Source organism: Lontra canadensis, unplaced genomic scaffold, assembly GCF_010015895.1.
Source record: "Lontra canadensis isolate GAN:19392208 unplaced genomic scaffold, GSC_riverotter_1.0 scaffold37, whole genome shotgun sequence".
Lineage (NCBI taxonomy): Eukaryota > Metazoa > Chordata > Mammalia > Carnivora > Mustelidae > Lontra > Lontra canadensis.
Genome location: NW_022631031.1, coordinates 4,522,281 through 4,545,741, shown reverse-complemented (window position 1 = coordinate 4,545,741; position 23,461 = coordinate 4,522,281). Strand labels below are relative to the sequence as shown.

At 35.5% G+C, this 23,461-nt stretch overlaps 2 protein-coding genes and 1 non-coding gene across 5 annotated transcripts in view; all 3 read right to left on the bottom strand.

Moving 5' to 3' along the window:
• The window catches only part of RMDN1 (regulator of microtubule dynamics 1), a 48,920-nt gene that overhangs the window by 11,406 nt on the left and 14,053 nt on the right, over positions 1-23,461 (bottom strand). For all 3 annotated transcript variants that reach the window (XR_004384001.1, XM_032869093.1, XM_032869092.1), the window contains exons 3-5: positions 15,984-16,080; positions 14,048-14,207; positions 4,576-4,665 (exon numbers count right to left, since the gene is read on the bottom strand). Coding sequence is in view for 2 of the 3 variants with exons in the window: in XM_032869093.1 (XP_032724984.1) it covers positions 4,576-4,665; positions 14,048-14,207; positions 15,984-16,080 (347 nt within the window). In the remaining variant the exon portion in view is untranslated. The remainder of the gene's footprint in view (positions 1-4,575; positions 4,666-14,047; positions 14,208-15,983; positions 16,081-23,461) is intronic.
• Positions 3,487-3,590, bottom strand: LOC116874570. The gene has a single exon (XR_004384029.1). It is a non-coding gene; the product is annotated as a U6 spliceosomal RNA (small nuclear RNA).
• Positions 20,888-22,055, bottom strand: LOC116874446 (L-lactate dehydrogenase A-like 6A). The gene is given in 3 exon segments (XM_032869091.1): positions 20,888-21,321; positions 21,323-21,731; positions 21,734-22,055. Coding segments are annotated over 3 exon segments (1,077 nt in total). The 5' UTR covers positions 22,020-22,055; the 3' UTR covers positions 20,888-20,939.

Below are 23,461 nucleotides of genomic sequence, written 5' to 3'. Positions count from 1 at the left end.
AGGATGATATTTGCTGTGGGTCTTCCATAGATTGATTTTATGAAGTTCAGGAATGTTCCCTCTATCCCTATACTTTGAAGCGTTTTAATCAGGAACAGATGCTGGATTTTGTCAAAGGCTTTTTCTGCATCAATTGAGAGGACCATGTGGTTTTTCTCTCTTTTCTTATTGATTTGTTCTATCACATTGATTGGTTTGCGAATGTTGAGCCATCCTTGTAACCCAGGGATGAATCCCACCTGGTCATGGTGGATAATCTTTTTAATGTGCTGTTGGATCCTGTTTGCTAGGATCTTGTTGAGAATCTTTGCATCCATATTCATCAGTGATAATTGGTCTGAAATTCTCCTTTTTGGTAGGGTCTTTGCCTGGTTTGGGGATCAGGGTAATGCTGGCTTCATAAAAAGAGTCTCGAAGTTTTGCTTCTGCTTCAATTTTTTGAAACAGCTTCAGGAGAATAGGTGTTATTTCTTCTTTGAAAGTTTGATAGAATTCCCCCAGGGAATCCATCAGGTCCTGGGCTCTTGTTTTTTGGGAGGTTTTTGATCACTGCTTCAATCTCGTTACTGGATATCGGTCTATTCAGGTTGTCAGTTTCTTCCTGGTTCAGTTTTGGGAGTTTACTGTTTTCCAGGAATGCATCCATTTCATCTAGGTTGCTTAGCTTATTGGCATATAACTGTTGATAATAACTTCTGATGATTGTTTCTACTTCCTTGGTGTTAGTTGTGATCTCTCTCCTTTCATTCATAATTTTATTAATTTGGGCTTTCTCTCTTTTCCAATGGCTTATCGATCTTACTGATTCTTTCAAAAAACCAGCTTCTAGTTTCATTGATACGTTCTACTGTATCTCTGGTTTCTACCTCATTGATCTCTGCTCTAATCTTGATTATTTCCCTTCTTATGTGTGGAGTTTGTTTGATTTGTTGTTGATTCTCCAGTTCTTTAAGGTGTAGAGACAGCTGGTGTATTCTGGATTTTTCATTTTTTTTTGAGGGAGGCTTGGATGGCTATGTACTTCCCCCTTAGAACCGCCTTTGCTGTATCCCATAGGTTTTGGACCGAAGTGTCTTCATTCTCATTGGTTTCCATGAATTGTTTCAGTTCTTCTTTGATCTCCTGGTTGATCCAAGCATTCTTAAGCAAGGTGGTCTTTAGCTTCCAGGTGCTTGAGTTCCTTCCGCACTTTTCCTTGTGATTGAGCTCCAGTTTGAAAGCATTGTGATATGAGAATATGCAGGGAATAATGTCAGTCTTTTGGTATCAGTTGAGTCCTGATTTGAGACCCAGTATGTGGTCTATTCTGAAGAAGGTTCCATGTACACTTGAGAAGAATGAATATTCTGTTGTTTTAGGGTGGAATATTCTGTATATATCTATGAGGTTGATCTGCCAATGTGTCATTCAATGCTCTTGTTTCTTTATTGATTTTCTGCTTCGATGATCTATTACTGAGAAAGGCGTGTTAAGATCTCCTACTATTAATGTATTCATATCAATATGACTCTTTATATTGATTAAAAGTTTTCTTATGCAACTGGCTGCTCCCATATTGGGGGCATATTTATAATTGTTAGATCTTCTTGGTGGATCGTCCCTTTAAGAATTATGTAGTTCTGTATCTCTGACTATAGTCTTTAGTTTAAAATCTCATTTATCTGATACAAGAATCACTGCCCCGGCCTTCTTTTGAGGCCCATTGGCATGAAAGATGCTTCTCCATCCCTTCACTTTCAGTCTGGGTGTATCTTTAGGTTCAAAATGGGTCTCTTGTAGACAACATATGGATGGGTCCTGTCGTTTTATCCAATCTGCAACCCTGTGCCATTTTATGGGCGCATTTAGGCCATTCACATTGAGAGTGATTATTAATAGATATGTTTTTATTGACATCGTTTTACCTTTGAAGTCTTTCTTTCTGTAGATTGTCTCTATATTTCTGTTCAATTATATTTTTAGGATTTTTTCTCTTTTATAGAACTCCCCTTAATATTCCATGCAGTGTCGGCTTGGTGGTTGCATAGTCTTTTAAGCCTTGCCGGTCTTGGAAACTCTTTATTTCTCCATCCATTTTGAATGTCAGTCTTGCTGGATAAAGTATTCCTGGCTGCATGTTCTTCTCATTTAGTGCCCTGAATATATCTTGCCAGCCCTTTCTGGCTTGCCAGGTCTCTGTGGACAGGTCTGACATTCTGATGGGCTTTCCTCTGTATATAAGGAACTTCTTTGTCCTGGCTGCTTTCAAGAAGGTCTGCCTACAATTATAATTCCTCATTCTTACTATCCGGTGTCTCGAAAACTTTCGAGAATCTATAATCTTGGGGGGAAACCGTTTTGCCTCTAGTACATGAACGCTGGTTCCATTCACGAGATTGGGAAAATTTTCATGGACAACTTGTTCCACTATATCTTCTAGACTTCTTTCTTTCTCCTCCCCTTCAGGGATTCCAATAATTCTGACGTTGGAACGTTTCATGGCATCATTTATTTCCCTGATTCTGTTTTCGTGGCTTCTAAGCTGTTTGTTCCAGGCTTCCTCCTGATCCTTTCTATCTGTTTATCCTCCAGATCACTACTTCTATCTTCTGTCTCAGTTACCCTAGCTTTTAGAGAATTTAGATTAGATTGGAACTCATTGAGAGCATTTTGAACATCATCCCTGGTGGCTTTCAGTTCTGTCCTAATCAATTCCGTATGGTCATCCATGGGTTTCTTCAACCTAGCTACTGCCTGGATAATTGTTAGCCTGAATTTCCTTTCCAACATATTGTCTATGTTGATAGCCATTAGCTCTGTTGTAGAAGGTCCATCCTCTGTATTTTTCTTCTGTTGGGCATTCCTCCTCCTAGTCATTTTGGTGAGAGATGACTGATCGGATGTAGCTGGATGTATCGACCGTGGTGCAGTCAAGGTGCACCCTGGAATGCTTCTGAGCAATCAGGATTTTCCACCCAAATGAGAGAAAAAAGAAAAGAAAAAGAAAAAAATAGAGAGACAGGAAAAAAAAGGGAAGATAAAAGAGAAGGCTCAGCCCAAATGGGCCCCAAGGTAAGATTTATGAAGTATACAAACAAAAACAGACAAACAAAAAGACTGATAAAAGTATATGACAAGAGAAAAAAAAATATATATATATATATATGCAAAAAAAGGAAGAACCTCATCAAAAAGAACCCCAAGTATAAGATTTATATACTATCAGGACAAACACAAATACACAGAAACACTGGCGGAAGAAAAAGATGGGAGAGTGGTTATAAATTCTCAGTGTGGGTGAGGAAGGTTACTTTGATTCTTCCTGGATCTATCTTGATATCTTTGTTAAAGGACTCAACTTTCCTAAGATAAAGGGGGATTAAGAATTGGTATACCTATAGGGGTAGCATTGATTGGGGAAAGGGGATTACCTTGAAGTTTAACTCTAAATGAATATTAGAAAATAAAAATAAAAAAAGAATAAACTAGACTAAACTAAACTAAAAAAAAAATATGGAACGCTTCACGAATTTGTGTGTCATCCTCGCACAGGGGCCATCCTAATTTCTGTATCGTTCCAATTTTAGTATATGTGCTGCCGAAGCCAGCACTCTTCCTTTGTATTTTTGAAGTGGTCTAATATATCAAAAGAGAAATAAATAAGCTGAATTTTTAGTGGCAGTTTTTCTAGAGTTTTTGTTTAGTTTTGTTTAGGACAATGAGGTAGTGTATATGGCACATCATGAAATACACAAACTCCTGGAGAATATGTGACATCTAAGGAGAACTTACTATAAAGAAGTAATTTCAGGGGAAATATTAAAACATAAAATAGGGGCGTCTGGGTGGTTCAGTGGTTTAAAGCCTCTGCCTTCGGCTCAGGTCATGATCTCAGGGTCCTGGGATCGAGCCCCACAACGGGCTCTCTGCTCAGCGGGAGCCTGCTTCCTCCTCTTTCTCTGCCTGCCTCTCTGCCTACTTGTAATCTTTGTCTGTCAAATAAATAAATAAAATCTTAAAAAAAAAAAAAAACACGTAAAATACACAGAGATAATTATTGTAAACAGTACTATTACTATTGGGAGTGGTTTGTCAGTTGGGTTTGATTTTATACCAGACCACACTTTGGGGTATTCAGGACCTCATATGGTTCCCTCCCATATACTCTGGTCTTAGCCACATGACTTGTTTAGGTTCACAGGATATTACCAAGTGTGATGCAAAACAGAAGCTTGATAAAAGTTTGCACATTGGAATTTTATCTTGGAATGCTCATTCTTGGAAGCCAGCTACCATGCTGTAATGAAGCTGGGGCTAGACTACTAAATAATGCAATGGAAAATGGAGAGATCCCATCATATAAGAAGCCATCTCGTACATTCTGTCCAGCTGAAGACTGAGGTGAAGGCAGCCGTCTGAATGATCTCAGCTACACCAAACAGACCAGAAGCACCACTACAGAGTTAACACACAAAATTTTAAGAAATAAGCTGTCACTGCATTAGACCTCTAAGTTTTAGGTGGTTTGCTATACAGCAATAGATAAGTAAAACAAATTTATTTAAAAAGCTAATTACTTTTAAAATTCATCAGTACCTCAAAATGCTCCTTGATAATGTAGGCATTTGCAATTTTAGCCTTGATGCCTTCATAATCTCCAACATCACTAATACAGATTGCATACCACTAAAAACAGAAGAAAAAAACATGTAAGAATAATATAAGAATATAATATAACAATATTAGATAAAATAAATTCTGATGCCAGAATAAAAGCTAGGTCTCCTGATAATAAAAAAATAAATAAAATAGATAAAATAATATAAGAATATAATCTACTAATATTCCATTCAATACAAGGTAAAACTGAATATTTATTCCTCAGTAGTCATTCTCATTAAGCAAAAACTTACAACCTTGAGATCAAGGTTGGGAATATATTAGGCTGTAAAAAAGTCTCAAGTTTTAAAAGACAGAAACCAGAGTATGTTCTCTGACCACAGTGAAATGAAAATATTTTAATAAAAGAAGGAAATCTGGATAATTCACAATTATGTGGAAATTTAAAAATTCCTAGGATAGCTTAGTTGGCTAAATGTCCTACTCTTGGTTTCAGCTCAGGTCATATCGGGGTCATGAGACCAGATGAGACCCTGCGTCTGGCTCTGTGCTCAACAGGGAGTCTGCTAGAGATTCTCTCTCTCCCTCACCCTTTGCCCCTTCCCCATCTCTCTCACTTGCTCTCTAATAAACAAATCTTTGAAAAAACCAAAAAAACAAAAAAACCCAAATTCCTAAATAACCAATGAGTCAAATAAATCACAAGGAAAATTTAAAAATCCCTTGAGAAGAACAAAAACAATACGACATAACAAAACTTAAGGGATTCAGCAAAGTTGTATTCAGAAGGAAACTTATGGCTATAAGCTACCTTAAAGTTACCAGTCAATAACTTCACCTTAAGAAACTGGGAAAAGGGGACACCTGGGTGGCTCAGTGGGTTAAGCCTCTGCCTTCAGCTAAGGTCATGTCTCAGGGTCCTGGGGATCAAGCCCTGAATCAGGCTCTCTGCTCAGTAGGGAGCCTGCTTCCCCCTTTCTCTCTGCCTGCTTCTCTGCCTTCTTGTGATCTGTCAGATAAATAAACTCTTAAAAAAAAAAAAACTAAGAAAAGAGCACACTAACCCAAAGTAAGCAGAAGGAATGGAATAATGAAGATTAGAGTAGAAATAAATAAAATATAGGAAAAATGGGTAAGAGTAGCAAAACCAAATTAATTCTCCGAAAGGATCAACAAAATTTACAAACCTTTAGCTAAACATAAAAAGAAAAAAGAAAAATTAATAAAATGAGGACTCAAAGAATACATCTATTATTACTAACCTCAGTAATAAATCTAGGAATAAAAGATTAAAAGGGAGTAGTAGCAACAACTGTACGGGAACACATTAAGTGATCCACCAAACATGAAAAAATTCCTAGAAACAAGAAACAATCCAACTGACTTAAGAATAAATAAAAAATCTGACAAATAATAAGTAATATACAGAGTTAGTAATCAAACGAATTTCCAGCAAAGCAAACACCAGGATCAAATGGCTTCACTGACAAATTCTACCAAATGTTTAAAGAAAATTAACACCAAGCTTCTCTAAACTCTTCCAAAAAACAGGAAAACAATGAACATTTCTTAAGTATTCTCTGACACCAATGTTACTGAAACCAAAACCATCACAATAAAAGAAAACAGAGTTGCAAAAACTCTCAATAAAATACTAATAAATTGAATTCAGCAGAACATTAAAAAAATCATTCACCACAATGAAGTGGGATTTATCCCTGGAATGCAAGAATAATTCAACATACACGAACCAATCAATGTGATCCATCACATTAATAGAAAAAAAAATCTTATGATCATTTTGATACAGAAAAAACATTAAGACAAAACTTGACATCCATTCATGGTAAGAACTCCCAATAAATTGAATTAGAGACAGAAGGAACATATCTAAACAAAATAAAGACCATATGTGATAAATCCACAACTACCATCACACTCAATGATGAAAAGTTGAAAGTTTCTCTAAGACCAAGAATAAGACAAGGGTGCTGGTGCTCACTCTTACCACTCTCATTCAACACAGTACTTAAGTCCACCTAGAGCAATCAGGCAAGAAAAAAAAATAAAAGGTATCAGATTTGGAAAGGAAGAGGTAAAAATGCCTCTATTTGCACATGACATGATTTTATACATAAGAAGTCCAAAAGACTCAACAAAAAAAGCCTTTTGATCAATAAATTCAGTAAAGCTGCAGGATATAAAATTAACATGCAAATATCAGTAGCAATTCTATAACCTAACAACAAATTTTCTGAAAAAGAAATAGTTCCCATTTATAAGAGGATCAAAATCAAATAGGAATAAATTTATATAAGAAGATGAAAGATCTCTACTCTGAAAACTTTAGCATGATATTGAAAGAAATCAGATATAAGTAAATGGAAAGATAACCCACGTTCATGTACTGTAAGAATTAATACTGTTAAAATAGCAGTACTACCAAAAGCCATCTATAGATTCACTATCCCTATCAAGATTATCAATGACACTTTTTACATAAGTAGAAAAAAACACCTAAAACTTACAGAGAACCACAAAAGACAGAGAATAGCCAAAGAAACCCTGAGAAAAAAGAACAAGCTAAACTACAAAGCTACACTCATTGAAACAGCATAGTATTGGCATAAAAACAAATAGACAAATGGAACAGAACTGAGAACCCAGAAATAAATCCAAGAATATATAGTCAGCTAATATCTGACAAGGGAGCTAAGAATATTCAATTAAGAAAGGGCAGACTACAAAAATAGCACTGCATTATTGGATATTCACATGTAAAGGAATAAACTAGACACATCTTATACCACTCACAAAAAGTAACTCAAAATGAGGTAAAGGCTTAAATTTAAGACCTGAAATTATGAAACTCCTGGAAGAAAACAGGAATAAAGCCTCTTGACATGGGTCTTGGTAATGATTTTTTGGATATGTCATCTAAAGCACAGGCAACCAAATAAAAAAGGACTACATCAAGCTAAAAAGCTTCAGCAAGGGAAAAGAAACCATCAACAAAATGAAAAGGCCTACCGAATGGGAGAAAATATTTGCAAACAATATATCTAATACAGGTTTAATACCTGAATTATAATTCATACAATTACATACAATTCAATAGCAAAAAACCAACAATTTAAAAATGGGCAGAGAAATGTCCTAATAGACATTTCCCCAAAGAAGATATTAGAAAGGCCAACAGAAGATACACAACGTCAATAGTCATTAAGGAAATGCAATTAAAATAGCAATGAGGTATCACCTCACCCCTGTTAGAATATCCACCATCAAGAGATAAACGCTGGCGTGGATGTTGAGAAAGGGGAACCCTTATGCACTGTTCGGATTCTAAACTGGGATAGCCAATCCTCAAAAATTAAAAATACAATTACCATATGATCTAGCAATTCTACTTGGAATTTATAAAAAACAAAAAATGAAAACACCTACTTGAAAAAATATCTGCATCTCTATGTTCATAGCTTGTTTGCAATAGCTAAAATGGAAACAACTTAAGTACAGATCAACAAATGATGGATAAATTAGTTGTGCTATGTGTATACGCACACATACACACACAATGAAATATTATTCAACCATAAAAAATAAGGAAATCCTGCCATTTGCAACAACATGGAGGGACGCTGAAGGCATTATGCTAAGTGAAATAAAAATACCGTATGATCTCATTTACATGCAGAATCTTAAAAAAAACAAAATCGTAAGACTTGTGGTTACCAGAGGTAGAGAGCTGGGGGAGGAGGAATTGGAGGAAGGTGGTCAAGAGGTACAAACTTCCAGTTATAAGATAAATACAGTTGAACAACACAAATTTAAACCATGCAAGAGCCACTTATATACAGATTTCTTGTGAGAAATATAGTAATGTAAATCTATTGTCCTTTTCATTTCTTTTGGAATAGTCTCTTTTTTATAACTTTATTGTAAGAATACAGTATGTAAGACATACAAAATATGTATTGATTATTTGTTATCAAAGCTTCCAGTCAACAGGTTATTATAGTTGTGTTTTTGGGGAGTCAAAAGTTCTATGTGGATTTTCAACTGCACAGGAATCAGCGTCCCTCTCCCCACGTTGTTCAAGGGTGAATGGTATTATGGATGTAATGTACAATGTGAAGACTACAGTTAATACTGAAATATGATATAATAGGAAAGTTCATAAGAGAATAAACCCTAAGAGTTCTCATCATGAGGGAAAAAAATTTTTTTCTTTCTTTCCTTTTTATCACATCTATATTAGAAGATAGGCATCCGCTGAGCCTAATGCAGTAATCATTTCACAATATGTGCAAACCAAACCATCATGCTGTATGCCTTAAACTTACAATAATATGTCAATTCTTTCCCAATAAAATCAGAGGAAAAAAAAAAAGAACTGAAGAGTAGTATCTCTTATGATGCAGAATTCAACAAAATAATGGCAAGCTGAATTCAGCAGCAAATGAAAAGGATTACACAACATGACCACATGGGATTTATCCCAAAATACAAGGGTGGATTACCATATGAAAATTAATTAATGCAAGATACCACATTAATAGAATGAAGGGGGGAAAAACCAACATGATCATCTCAGCAAACACAGAAAAAAGCATCTGACAAAAATCCAACACCCTTTCATGATAAAAACACTCAACAACTAGGAATGAAAGGGAACTTTCTCAATCGATAAAGAGCATTTATGGAAAACCCACAGCTAACATCATAGCAAATGGTGAAAGCCTAATAGCTACCTACCTATAATCAGGGACAAGACAAAGATATTCACTCTTGTCACTTCTACTCAACACTGTACTGAAGTTCTAGCCAGGAAAATTGAGCAAGATAAAGAAATATTAGGTGTCCAGATTGGAAAAGAAAACTATGGATAATTTATAAACATGTTGATAATATAGAAAAAAACTAAATAATCTACAAAACAACCAACAGAACCAATAAATGAGTTAAGCAAAGCTACAGGACATAAAATTAATATACATTAATATACAAGTATTAGTTACACTCCTATATGCTAGCAATAAATGATCTGAAAATGAAATCAAGAATTCCAGTAGCATCAAAAAGAATAAAATACTTAAAGAATAAATTTAAATCCAAAGAAGTACAAGACTTGAAGACTGAAAATTACAAAACAGTGTTGAAAGAAGAAAAAGATCTAAATAAATGGACAGACAACATGTATCTGTGGAGGAAGACACAATGCTGTTAGGATGGCAATACTCCTCAAACTAATCTACAGATTCAATATAATCCCTATCAAAAACCCAACTGGCTTCTCTGCAGAAATTTACAAGCTGTTCCTAAAATATGTATGGAAACTGAAGGAACTCAGAATGGTCAAAACAATCTTGGAAAAGAAGAGCTAGAAGACTCACAGTTCCTTATTTCAAAACTTACCACAAAGCTATAGTAATCAAGACACTGTGATACTGGCACAAAGACAAACAGGTCTACACTCAGACAAATGAAATTGAATTGAGAATTCAAAAATAAACAACACATTTATGTTCAACTGATTTTCATCAAAGATGAAAATGGAGAAGGAACAGTCTTTTCAACAAATGGTGCTAGGACAACTATATATTTATATGCAAAAAAATGAATTTGAACTCCTATCTCAACCATGTATAAAAGCTAACTCTTTTAAGGATCAAAGACCTAAATGTAAGAGCTAAAAAATACAGAACTCTTAGAAACAGACATAGATGAAAATCTGTGTTTTTCAGATATGACACCAAAAGCACAAGCAATCAAAGAAAACGAAACTGGACTTCCTCAAAATTAAAAAAACTTGTGCATCAAAGCTCATCATCAAGAAAGTAAAAAGACAATCCACGGAATGGCAGAAAATATGTGCAAATCCTGTTTCTAACCAGAGAGTAAATGCCAGAAAATATTCTTAAAACTCAACAATAAAAAGACAAACTGAGTTGAAAAAAACCTAGTTGAAAAAAAAAAAAAAAAGAATTTGAATAGACATTTCTTCAAAGAAGATATACAAACGTCCAATAAGCACATGAAAAGATGCTCAATATAATTACTCATTAGGAAAACGCAAATCAAAACCATGCACTTCCCACCCACTAGTTTTAACTTTTTTTAATGGATAATTACAAGTGTGACCAAGGATGTGGAGAAACTGGAACCCTCACACATTGCTAGTGGCAATGTAAAATGATATAGGTCCTTTAAAGAACAATTTGACAGTTCTTCCGAAAGAATTACATAGGGGCACCTGGCCGGCTCAGTTGGTTAAGTGTCTGAGCTAAGTGCCTTCAGCTCAGGTCATGATCTCAGGGTCGTGCAACTGAGCCCTGCATCAAGCTCCCTGTGCATTCAGCAGGGAGTCTGCTCACATTCTCTCTCTTTCTGCCCCCCAAAATAAATAAATCTTTAAAAAAAAAAACAGAATTACATATGACCCAGCAAATCCATTCCTAGACATATACTCAAAAGAACTGAAAACAGGTATTTAAAAAATACTTATACATGGATGTATATTTATACTATAAACAATAGCCAAAAGGGTGGAAATAACTCAAATGTCCATCAACTAATCAATAGGTTAACAGAATATGGTATATCCATACAAAGGAATGTTATTCTTCCATAAAAAGGAATAAAATATTGATGCATGCTATAATGTGGATGGACCTCAAAAACATGGTAAGTGAAAGATGTCTAACCACAAACGATCCCATACTGTATGATGCCATTTCTATGAAATATCCTGAGTAGGTAAAGCCACAGACACAACAAGCAGATTAGTGATTGTCAGGGTAGTTAAGAGGGAACAGAGAGTGACTATTTAATTGGACTTACTGGGTTTCCTTCTGGGGTGATAAAAATGTTCTGGAACTAGAGGTAATGGTTGTACAACACTATAAATGTATTAAATGTCACTGTATTGTGCACTTATAAAATGGGTGATTTTATGCTGTGTGAATTTACCTCCATAAGAAAAAAAGTAAAAGCAAATGCTCACACAAAAACTTGTATACAAGTTATATACAATTGTATGTAACAGCCAAAAAGTGGAAATACCCCAAATGTTCACCAGCTGATGGATAAACAAAACTGGTATATCCATACGATGGAATATGAAGTACTGTCACATGATCAATATGGATGAACCCTGACAATATTATACAAAGGGAAGGAAGCCAGACCATACAGGCCACCTATTGTAATTCCATTTATATGAAATGTCTAGAATAGGAAAATTCATTGGGACATAAAGTAGATTAGTGCTTACCAGGGGACAGGTGCAGGGGAGAATTGGGATTAACTGGCAGAAGGTATAGGGTTTGTTTTGGGGATAACGGAAATATTATGGAATTAGTGCTGATGGTTGCACAACACAGGGAAAATGTGAAAAACCACTAAAGTATATGCATTGCAATGATGAATTTTATATAATGTGAAGTACATAAGTAAAACTAAAAGCAAGACTTCATCACCTGTTTACACATACATGTTAAATATAAAGACAGTTAAAAGTAAAAGGACAGAGGATATAACACGCTAACATTAAGCAAAAGAAAACAAGAGTTGCTATGTTAGTATCAGACAAAGTGGAAGATAAAACCAAGAGTATTTCAAAAAATAAGGGGGATCATTTTACAGTAATAAAGATGTTAATGCATCAGGAAAATATAATAATCCTAAATGTTTATATTCCCAATAGAAACTTTAAATTGCATGCTGCAAAAATTAATAAAACTGCAAAGAAACAGGGGCACCTGGGTGGTTCACTGAGTTAGGCCTCTGCCTTCAGCTCAAGTCATGAACTCAGGGTCCTGGAATCGAGCCCTGCATCCGGCTTTCTGCTCGGCAGGGAGTCTGCTTCCTCCTCTATCTCTGTCTGCCTCTCTGCCTACCTGTGATCTCTCTGTCAAATAAATAAATAAAAATCTAAAAAAAAAAAAACTGCAAAGAAACAGACAAACTTACAATTATACTTGGACATTTCAATGTGTCTCTAAATAGTTTATAGAACAAGTAGGTAGAAAATCATAAAGGATACAAAAGGTACGAAAGAACAACACCATCAACCAAACTGACCTGAATGACATTTATAAAATACTCCCAACAATAGGTGAATAAACATTCTTTTCATGTGTACAAAGAACACTTAACAAGATGGACCATATTCTGGGCCATAAAACAAATCTCAACAAATTTGAAGAATCCATATCTATTTTATTTTTAATAAAAACCAGTATTAGTGGGGTGTTGAGGGAGACTGGCCCCTAAAGGGAGCATTTGGAAATGGGTGGAGATGAAATTTGCTTGTCACATGACTTGGTAGATCTACTGAGGACAGTCCAACATCATAAAGTGATGTCCTAATAACAAAATACCAATAATGTCCCATGTGTCTCCAGAGTGCCAATTGAAAAGCATCATTTTAAATCAGGAAATTCAAGAACTAGCAGAGTTACATGTGAAAGTTATACCAGCTCTTAGCTGTCCATTTGCTCTATTCTCACCTCTACATAAAAATATAATGTACTATATGACGTAATAAAATAGCGTGCATTTTATTTAAAACCAACCAAGCGCTGATAAAAGTATGTATCACTGCAGCTGTGATTCCACATCAAACCTTGACAGTAAGAACTGGGCACTGAATTCATTCTTCACATGATGTGCTGGGCCTGGCAGAGGATGCCCACCTCCACCAGAGCCCCAGAGGAAGAATGAGACCCCTGGTGGAGAGGGCTCAGGTGACAGGCACCCTGCCAGTCTTGGAGCTTGGGAGGGGAAGGGGCCATGTGTGCAGCTCTGGTTTGTCTGCCCTGCACTCCTCCTGGACCACTGGGGTGAGCGGTTCCTTAGTGGCAGTGAGTGGAGGGAGAAAGGTGGAGAACTGTCTAGAGCGGTGCAGACAAGAGTCCTCCTCCTTCCTCCTTCAGTGTCTCTGAAATCCCCACAGGGGATCTGATGGCCACTGCAGGGTCCTACTTGCAGCCACAAGCCTATGAAGCAGTCACCTTTTGCTCTGGCTGAAGGGGAATCAAGGTTCCGAGATGGACAACTCTCTTCTTGACACACTGTATATTTGTATATAAAATATACAAAATATATAATGTAAGGAAATATATAATGTAAGGGAAATGAGTAAACATTTGTCAAATCCTTATATTACTAGGAATAAAGACATAGGCAATTCATGAAACAACTAACACTTTCGTTTAAAAATAAGCATTCACAAAAGTAATTTATCAACACACTAATGAAGTTATAATAAATGTTCAAGAATACAAAGAAAAAAAATTCCTTCCTTTTGAAAAAATGTTATAAAGATAAATTTCTTTAAAATAGACAGATTTTCTTTCCTCTGTAAATTAGGAATAATAAGTAAGTATAGACCAATGTACCTACCTCTCACATGGTAACAGTTGCATTACTTTAAGCCCCTCACCTTATGAGCTGCAAAACTGGATTCATTCTTTTCTAGTGCTCTTTTTGCATACTCTAGGGCTTCATAAATCAGGAGTTTTTTCTCCTCTTCTGAGGTCCCACTAAGCTGAGCCATATCACGTGATGCCCGTGCCAATCGCCACAGTAACTCTGCATCTTCACTAATTTGAAATAAATATAAAATAACCATTTTAGCTCATATTTAAAAACTGTCAAAAGTCACATCACTAATGAATACATGTAACGGTCTTTCAGGTCAGTGAGGATATAGCAATATCAAAAGCCATTATTCATAATGTTGTATTTTCACATAAAAACTTTATTTGCTAAAATTTCCTACAAAATATCCGGTATTATACATAAATATTAACTCTCCTATATCATCTAAAATACTAACTTCCTGGGGCACCCGGGTGGCTCAGTCAGTTAAACGTCTGCCTTCGGCTCAGATCATAATCCCAGGGTCCTGGGATGCAGGCTCCCTGCTTCTCCCTCTTCTGCTGCTGCTCCCCAACCCCTGCTTGTGCTCTCTCACTCTCACTCTCTCTCAAATGAATAAATAAAATCTCTAAATAAATAAATAAAATACTAACTTCCTTAGAATGAATTCTTTAAATTATTTGCATTACAAAATTCAACATATAACTTAAGGCTTGAGACACTTCAGACAACTCACTAACTGGCTCAGATAGTACCATAAAATCCACAAACTTTGGAGAGCAGGTCATGCTCTACAAAACAAAACTGCTATATCCCTAGCCCCAAATATAGTAACTGGCACATAATAGATGTATGGTAATTATGTGTTAACAAATGATTGAATATAACAGAATCTCAAAATAAATCTTATGTTTGAATGTGTCATCCATGCCATGATGCATGGAAATATTTGAAGGGCACTAAACTCCTTGAAGAATTTCCATAGGAATATACTTATATAAAGTAAGAAATGGTTAATAAATAAAATAGTAATCACAATTAAGAGTTAGAAATATTTTTAAAAACATTAAAACTCCTTTTTATGATTTTATTAAATGTTTGCCTTTAAGCCCATTATATATTTAACAAAAAACAGTATTCACATAAAATTTTGAAACTAAAGGTAGCAACAGTGTATTTATAATTAAATAAAGATGGAGTAACTATCTTACAACTTACTTTTCAAGTAATTACTGAATTGTCTATAAAATGCCAAACATGACACTACAAGTAACTAAGGGGAAAATGGAGAAGAAAAAGTGGATCTACAGACATTTAAGAAGCAAAATTGATGGGTCATGAAGAGAGAACTGATCTTAGGAATTTAAGAAAGGTAGCTGAAAATGACAACATTTTTAGTTTAGGATTAGGTAGATTTGTGGTCTGGAAATGCCAATTTAGCCTTATTAAACCTATTTTATCGGGCAGAATCTCCTTCCGCCTACATTTTCCCAAAAACTGACAGCACACTGATACTCTGGACTAATGTAATCTATATACTAAATCTATATACCATGTAATCTAATACTAAAAATAGAAAAAGAAGGTATTTTTAGTTTCTCTAAAAAACTGCTTCTAAAGTGATACACACATACTATACAATGATGCCATACAAACATCCTAATTCATTTACATCTATGTCAATAAGAAATTAACTTAAAAAATGAGAAATATACAATATAGATAACCATATATTCAACAACTACCTCATATGATCCAAAGCAAAATAACAAAATGGAAAAAATGAGTAAGGAGAGTCACTTTTTCTAAATCGATGAGATACATGTGGCACTTGTGAATCATTTACTGTAAGAAACATACTATAAATTAAACTCTAAAAATTTTGCAGTAAAAACTTCAAAAACTGTAAAAATTTCAAGCACCAGGAATCGTTTTAATTGTTAAATAACATAGATTTTGAGGAAACTGCAAACCCAGGCTTATCATACATTGCCTACCTTTCCTTGTATTGGGTCAGCAACTGATAAAGTTTTTCTGTTTCTCCACTCTCATATAGGTAGTCTGCTTGCTCAAGAATTTCTTCAACTCTGAAGACTAAAAATGAAACAAAGACACAATAAAGTAGGCTTTCCCAAGCCAAACGGCAACAAATCTAAGAAACATTTTCATATATAAGCAAAAGAAATTAGATATAAAAATCACCTAAAAATAAGGATCAGAAATTCTGAAGAATCTAGACGTAAGTGTAGTAGAGATAAAGATGAAGCTGTCACAATAAGTGACTTATTGAAACCACAAAAATTAAAAAAATTAGAAAACTTATTGTGGAACTAACCAAATATGATACGTTTTCAAAAATGAAGACGCAATTTCTTGTGAGGAATTTATGGTACCCTTACCCTCCACACAACCTCTTTGTTGTTGTTGCTAAGTGTCATCCATTGCAGAAAATAACGAGATATAACATCCATTTCCAGCACTGAAAATTATTAATTTGCAGGGACTACACCATACTGTTTCACTAGATTTCTCTTTATGACCTAACTTACCAGTATTATGGAAAAAGAGTCAAATTTATCATTGAGGGGTGCCTGCGTGGTTCAGTTGGTTAAGTGGCTGCCTTTGGCTCAGGTCATGATTTCAGGGTCCTGGGATCAGGCCCCATGTTGTCATGATTGGGTTCCCTGCTCAGTGGGGAGTCTGCTTCTCCCCTCTGCCTCAATTCCCTTCCCCCTTCCCCACTCATGCAGGCACTCTCCCACTCTCTCACTCAAATAAGTAAAATCTTTAAAGAAAAATTTGTCATCAAAAACTTAGATTAATTTAATTACACAGAGCATCTGAAATTACCTCACTAGCACTCTGCTCCAACCAACTCATTAACTTATTTATACATTACTACAAAATATATATATTTTTTAAGGCAATGTAATGCTCTAACAGCATATTTCAGGTTGAATTTAATTTTTGAAAAATTAAAGCCTAGAAGAGAAAAAAAAATCTTCTGAATTTTAAATAACAAAATGAAGTACTTTTTACTAAGTTAACATCATAATGTAATTATAAAACTAGTTTAAAGAAATTAAATGACAGGGCACCTGGATGGCTCAGTCATTAGGCATCTGCCTTCGGCTCAGGTCATGATCCCAGGGTCCTAAGACTGAGTCCAGCATTGGGCTTCCTGATCTGCAGGGAACCTGCTTCTCCCTCTGCCTCTCTTTCTCTCATGAATAAATAAATAAAATCTTAAAAAAAATAAAAATAAAATGACAACAACAAATTCTTCTTTAATCCTACTTCAATCTGGTTAGGTGTCATAGTTCAATATTCATATGGCTGGTTGATTTTCTTAGATTTGCTTCCATTTCATTTTACATTTTTATCAGTGGCTGATTCTCCAAATTAAGGTTATAACAACCCAAAGATTTTTTTTTTTTAAGATTTTATTTTTTTAAGTTATCTCTACACTCAACCTGGGGCCAAACTTACAACCCAGAGATCAAGAGTTGCATGCTCTACACCAACTGAGCCAGCCAGATGCCCCATAAACCCAAAGATTCTTAAAAAGAGAAAACAGTAATCTTAGCATTCTTCATCAGTATTTGTGGTAGGTAGAATAATGGCCCTAAAATGTCTACATCTTAACCCCTAGAATCTGTGAAAGCATACAGGTTACATGGGAAAGGGGAATTAAGTTTGTAACTAGAATTAAGGCTATTCATCAGCTAACTTTAAAACAGGAAATGATCCTGGATTAGCCAGGGGGCCTAATATAATCACAAGAGGCCTTCAAAGTGGAAGAGGAAGGCAGAAGAAGGAAGTCAGAGGAAGTATAACAATGAAAACAAGGCCAGAGTGAAATGATTACTGGCCTGGAATATGGAGGAAATGGGTCTTCAACTAAGGAATGTGGAAAACCTCTAGAAACTGAAAACAAGGAAAAAGATTCTCCCCTACAGCCTGGAACACAGCCTTGCCAACTTGTGGATTTTAATCCAGTGGGACCCACTTTGGACTTCTGAACTACAGGACTGTAAGATAATAAATTTATGTTGTTCTAAGTTATTAAGTTTGTGGTAATTTGTGACAGCTGCTGTGACAGAAAGCTTATACAATATTAAATATATTGATGTGGCATATTTGAATGTATACATGGTATGTGTAAATAACAAAGTTACATTTAATTCTATTCATTGACTCTTCTCAGACTTTCTGAGAAGACTGATAGAGATTACTGTCCTTAACATGATCTAGGAATGCTGCATCTCATCACCCACGTAATTAAAAGAAAAATATAGAAATTAAGTGAATAATTTAAAATAGTTTAAATCCTTTTCGTGTATACTATTCCTTCTTAACATCTTAAATCACTTATCTATTTTTTATTATACAGCATAGTACCATAAGCTGTAATATCTATGCTTTAAATATGTGGGTTTTTTCCTTGATTCTTAAATAGAAATTTCAAAAATCATACAGTGTGCAACTTACCAGGAAAAAATGCACTTGCTCTGATACTACAAACTCACATAGGTACTAGATGGGAGCATGTAGACCACTCATATCTGCAAATCAGCTGTATAGGGTTTTTTTTGCTTGTTTAATGCTCTGTACTTTTCCTGAAAATATTTAAAAATAAGCTATGTTACTGACATAAAGAGACCATACTGTTAAAATGGACTAAACTTTTAAAGTAAATGTAATAATGAATATCCCAAGATGAACTGAGACATTAATTCATCTGTACAAAATCTCAATTTAGCCTAAAATGAATATGCCCAAGATCGTAATTCTCAGAATTTTTAAAAATGTCATTGATATGACATGAGTTAGTAAACTTTGGTCTACTTGTTTTCTTGCTCCGTGTATTCTCAGCCACGTGAGATCTATCTGGACAAAAAAATACTCCTCAAAGTAAGCAAAATTGTTCTACTTCTGGAAACTTCTCCCTATAGAAATTATAAAGTAGAAAATGAACATCTAGATTCTTCAGATACTTGAGGATTTTTCTCTGATGCTAGAAGGCTCTAAGTAGCAACTACATAATCAAAATTTACGGCAAATTTTCAAACCAACAATACTGTGTCTCAGGAGCACTGGAAGCAACACCTCCTGAGACGCCCTGTAGTAGTTACAAAGGAATACAGAAGAAGGAGCACTCACCCCGGGTCTGTAGACTGATCAAAGTGGAATCAATGGAAGTGTATGAAAAGAGCCAATTGAAGTGATTATATGAACAACCTTTACTTAAGATGGGCCACTTGATTTATCTTTTAGGCAATTTACAAGTGAACTTTCACACACACACACACACACACGAGTACTGTGACTGTAGTGGCATACCCTGAAGGGCTTTAAATTTTATCTATTTTAAAGAAATAATGAAAAACTTCCTAATGGAGTTTTTCAATTATGGCTGATAAGTAGGTATATGCCCTATCCTGTGGTAAATATAAACGTTACCATTTTAAGAGTCCCACAACCCCAACCAACTGAAATGTCAAAACATACATATGTCCTTGAGGCGCCTGGGTGGCTCAGTCAGTTAAGTGGGTGCCTTTGGCTCAGGTCATGATCTCTGGGTCCTGGGATGGAGCCCCACACCGGGCTCCCTGCTCAGCAGTAGAATCTGCTTCTCCCCTCCTCTCCTTCTGCCTGCCACTCCCCCTACTTGTGTTCCTCTATCAAATAAACAAATGTTTAACCAAAAAAAAAAAAAAAAAAAACCCCAAGACCTTGCTGAACTTTGCTAAAAATAAAAATATGTATATGCCCTTAATTGTTAAAAATGATTCAGAATATGATTGTATCCCAATAAATGAAGAAGGAAAAAAATGTTTTAATTGGCCTCAATGAGAATGAAACAGCCCTAAAGAGAAGTAAGCAGTTTTGATGAGCAAAATTGTCTGAAAACCATTTCCTAAAAAATATGAAAAATAAAGATCACAGTATAGCAAATAGGAGAGAGATATAAGCCAAAGTAAAACTTGTAAGGACTGATGAAATTATAGTTTTACAGAAACATGGATCATTTTCCAAGTTTAAAAGAATCTGATCTCTGTATTTTATCAATAACTAATGTTTTTTCAAGGACTTTGGCCTAGTCGCACAAATTATAATGGACATGCCAATCAACTAATTATAAAGTGACATTTTATTTAAGAAAACAAAGCTAAAGAAAAATCAAAGCAAGCTAAATCAAAATCCATACTCTGTTCTTTGTATCTACTTTCTAAGTGCTCAAAATATGCTTGAAAACACAGGAAGGATTCTGTAATATAAGACAATTTTCCTTAAAATCTATAATAAAGCCAGTTTAGTTTTCAGAATAAGTTATACCTTGGAATATTAAAATGTTATTTTTTTAAGGTCAAATCAAGGTTTCATCTGGAGTTAGGACTGGAACTAACATTTAGAATTATTTGTATAAACTTTTACATTTGTAGAGGAAGTTATAACTTTTTTTTAAAAGCATATAAATGAATATATATATATATATATATATATATATATATATGCCAGCCAGAATGAAAGAATTAGCATATACTGGCTGAAAAGAACCAGAATTTCTGTAACACACTAAACACATACATCATTCTTCTAGACCAAATAGCAACCATACACACACACGAATTCAAGTTTATTCAGAAGTTTGTTATACAGGGGTGCTTGGGTGGCTCAGTGGGTTAAGCCTCTGCCTTCAGCTCAGGTCATGATCTCAGGGTCCTGGGGATCAAGACTCACACTGGGCTCTCTGCTCAGCAGGGAGCCTGCTCCCCCCCACCACCTGCCTCTCTGCTTACTTGTGTTCTCTGTCAAATCAATCAATCAATCAAAAGTTTGATATACAATCCTACAACTACTATCTCTCCTTTAATAACTTCAGGATGGTAGCTCTAAACTTTAAAGCTTGTTCTCTTTCTAAATTTCCCAAAGTTTTTCTGCACTCTTTCTCAAACAGATTCCTCTTCAGGGGTCAGCTTGATCTTATTAAGGTTTGCAATACCATTCCCTCCCAGGATACAAGGAACACTAACAAACACTTCATTTATTTCATAGAGGCCTTTCGTTATAGTGGAAACTGGATGCACTCTCCTAAGATTCTTCAAAATGTTTCCCGTTAAGTCAGCTACAGTGAGGCGAACAGCCCAATTAATATAACCTTTTATTTTAACCATCTCACAACCACAGGTTATCACTTCTCTGTGGACATTTTCCCAGTCAGGATCTTTATCTGTTCCTATATCTGAATTCAGATCCTTCAAGGGGATACCAGCAATGTTAACTCCACTCCACACATTTACACCCGAGTCTCCATGTTCTCCAAGGATCCATGCTTTCTGAGTGGAAACTAAGTCTTTGCCCAATAAAGAAATGGAAACGGACAGTGTCCAGATTACGGCCACTTCCAATAATACGGTTTTGAGGAACTGCACTCAATTTCCAAGATACGTAAGTTAAGATATCCACTGGATTGGAAACAACTATCATTTTGCACTGGGGACTATACCAGGTAATGTTGGAAATCATTAATTTAAAGATGGACACATTTCTCTTAACTACATCAAGGCATGTTTCTCCTTTTCCAGGGCGTGCACCTGCTGTCATAATCACTAGGTTGGAGTTTGCAGTGACATGGTAATCTTTGCTGGAAACAATATATGGCATTTTCATGAAAGAGCTGCCATGTTGAAGATCCACTGTCTCACCCTTCGTTTTGCCTTTATCAGCATCCACAAAGGCAAATCATCACTCAAGCCTTTTAATAAGATGCTGATAGCACATGCTATGCCAACTGATCCAGTTCCTATAGTAGAGATCTTACTGTGATAAATGGTCTCCTCTGAAGTTAAATTCTTAGTAAATTCACACCTGACAGTTCCCATTTTGGAGACAGGGATGAAGGACCTACTGTCCCTTAGGGGGGTGCATGCCACCTGGCAGGGACGCAAAACCATCCCTAGGCAAAAGACATTCGCTCCTACAGGGCCTAGTCTCCAGCTTGACCGCAGGACTCCCCCAGCCCAGCTCATAGCAGCTGGCTCAAGAGGTGAAGGAAGGGAATGGAGGAAAGCACTTTTGAAAAAATGGACTATCACCATTAAAAGCTAAAGTTAACTTCAGCTTTGCTTTTCAAAGTGCCATATTTTACATCTTTGCACTCATTTCTGTACAGAAAGAGTGCTAAAGCACACTGAAACTAAGTGTGACAGACAAAAAAAAAAAAAAGATTAGAGTACTAATCTCTGCTCTGACACTTTGACTTTGAAGAAGTTAAACTGCGAACTTCTTTCTCAAAAGTTAATACTATAGGGGCACCTGGATGGCTCAATGGGTTAAGCCTCTGCCTTAAGTTCAGGTCATGATCTCAGGGTCCTGGGATCGAGCTCCACATCAGGCTCTCTGCTCAGTGGGGAGCCTCCTTCCCCCTCTCTCTCTGCCTGCCTCTCTGACTACTTGTGATCTCTCTGTCAAATAAATAAAATCTTAAAAAAAATTTATTAAAAAAAAAAGTTAATACTATAATGCGTGGAATCTGGCTAGCTCAGTCAGTAGAGGTCCTGACTCTTGATCTCCAGGTCCTGAGTTCCAGCCCATGTTGGGTATAGAGTTTATAAAAAAAAATTAAAAAATAAAAAACAGACAGAAAAACAAAAATAATATAAATAAAAAACACCTAAGATGGAACACACACAAACACACAGAGAAAAATATTATAACAGCAACCACTGGGCACATCTCTCAGGGATACATTTTAAAAAATTATTATCACGTCATAATACAGTTTGTCCTTACTACTTTACAAGGTTGCTGTGAGAACTGAAGTTAGGTGAAAACTCTAGGGAACCAAGTCCTCTACTTTATCCATCACAAAGATTATATGTTAAAAAAAAGGAAAGATAAAACAAAAACAATTGTCAATTATGGGCTCTTTTTTTTTTTAAGATTTTATTTTATTTTTTTATTCATCAGAAACAGAGAAAGAGGCAGAGGGAGAAGTAGGCTCTCTGCAGAGCAGGGAGCCTGATACGGAACTTGATCTGGGATCATGACCTAAACTAAAGGCAATCACTTAACCAAATGAGTCATCCAGGCACCCCTTATCTGCTCTTTTAAAGACAAGAATAATCATGGGAAATTGAAATCAATGACTAGCAGTTTTTACCTAATATTCTCATATTCATCTATTACAACTTTAATAAGAACATCTATTCAAAATAAAATCTCTGCTTCTTTCCCCAATCACTTCTTAACGATTAAAAGGTGGGGACTATAAAAAACAAAAAAAGCTTGACACATGTATTAAAAATTTTTCTCTAATATACTAAAATTTTGCCTCTGTCAACACACACAACTGGTTTAATTAACGTCTTTTAAATATAGCAAGTCTTGTTATGTACTTACCTAAAGTATATCAAATAAGAAATCTGATAGAATTTTTCTATTTTTCAATCAGTTACTTGATATTTAATAT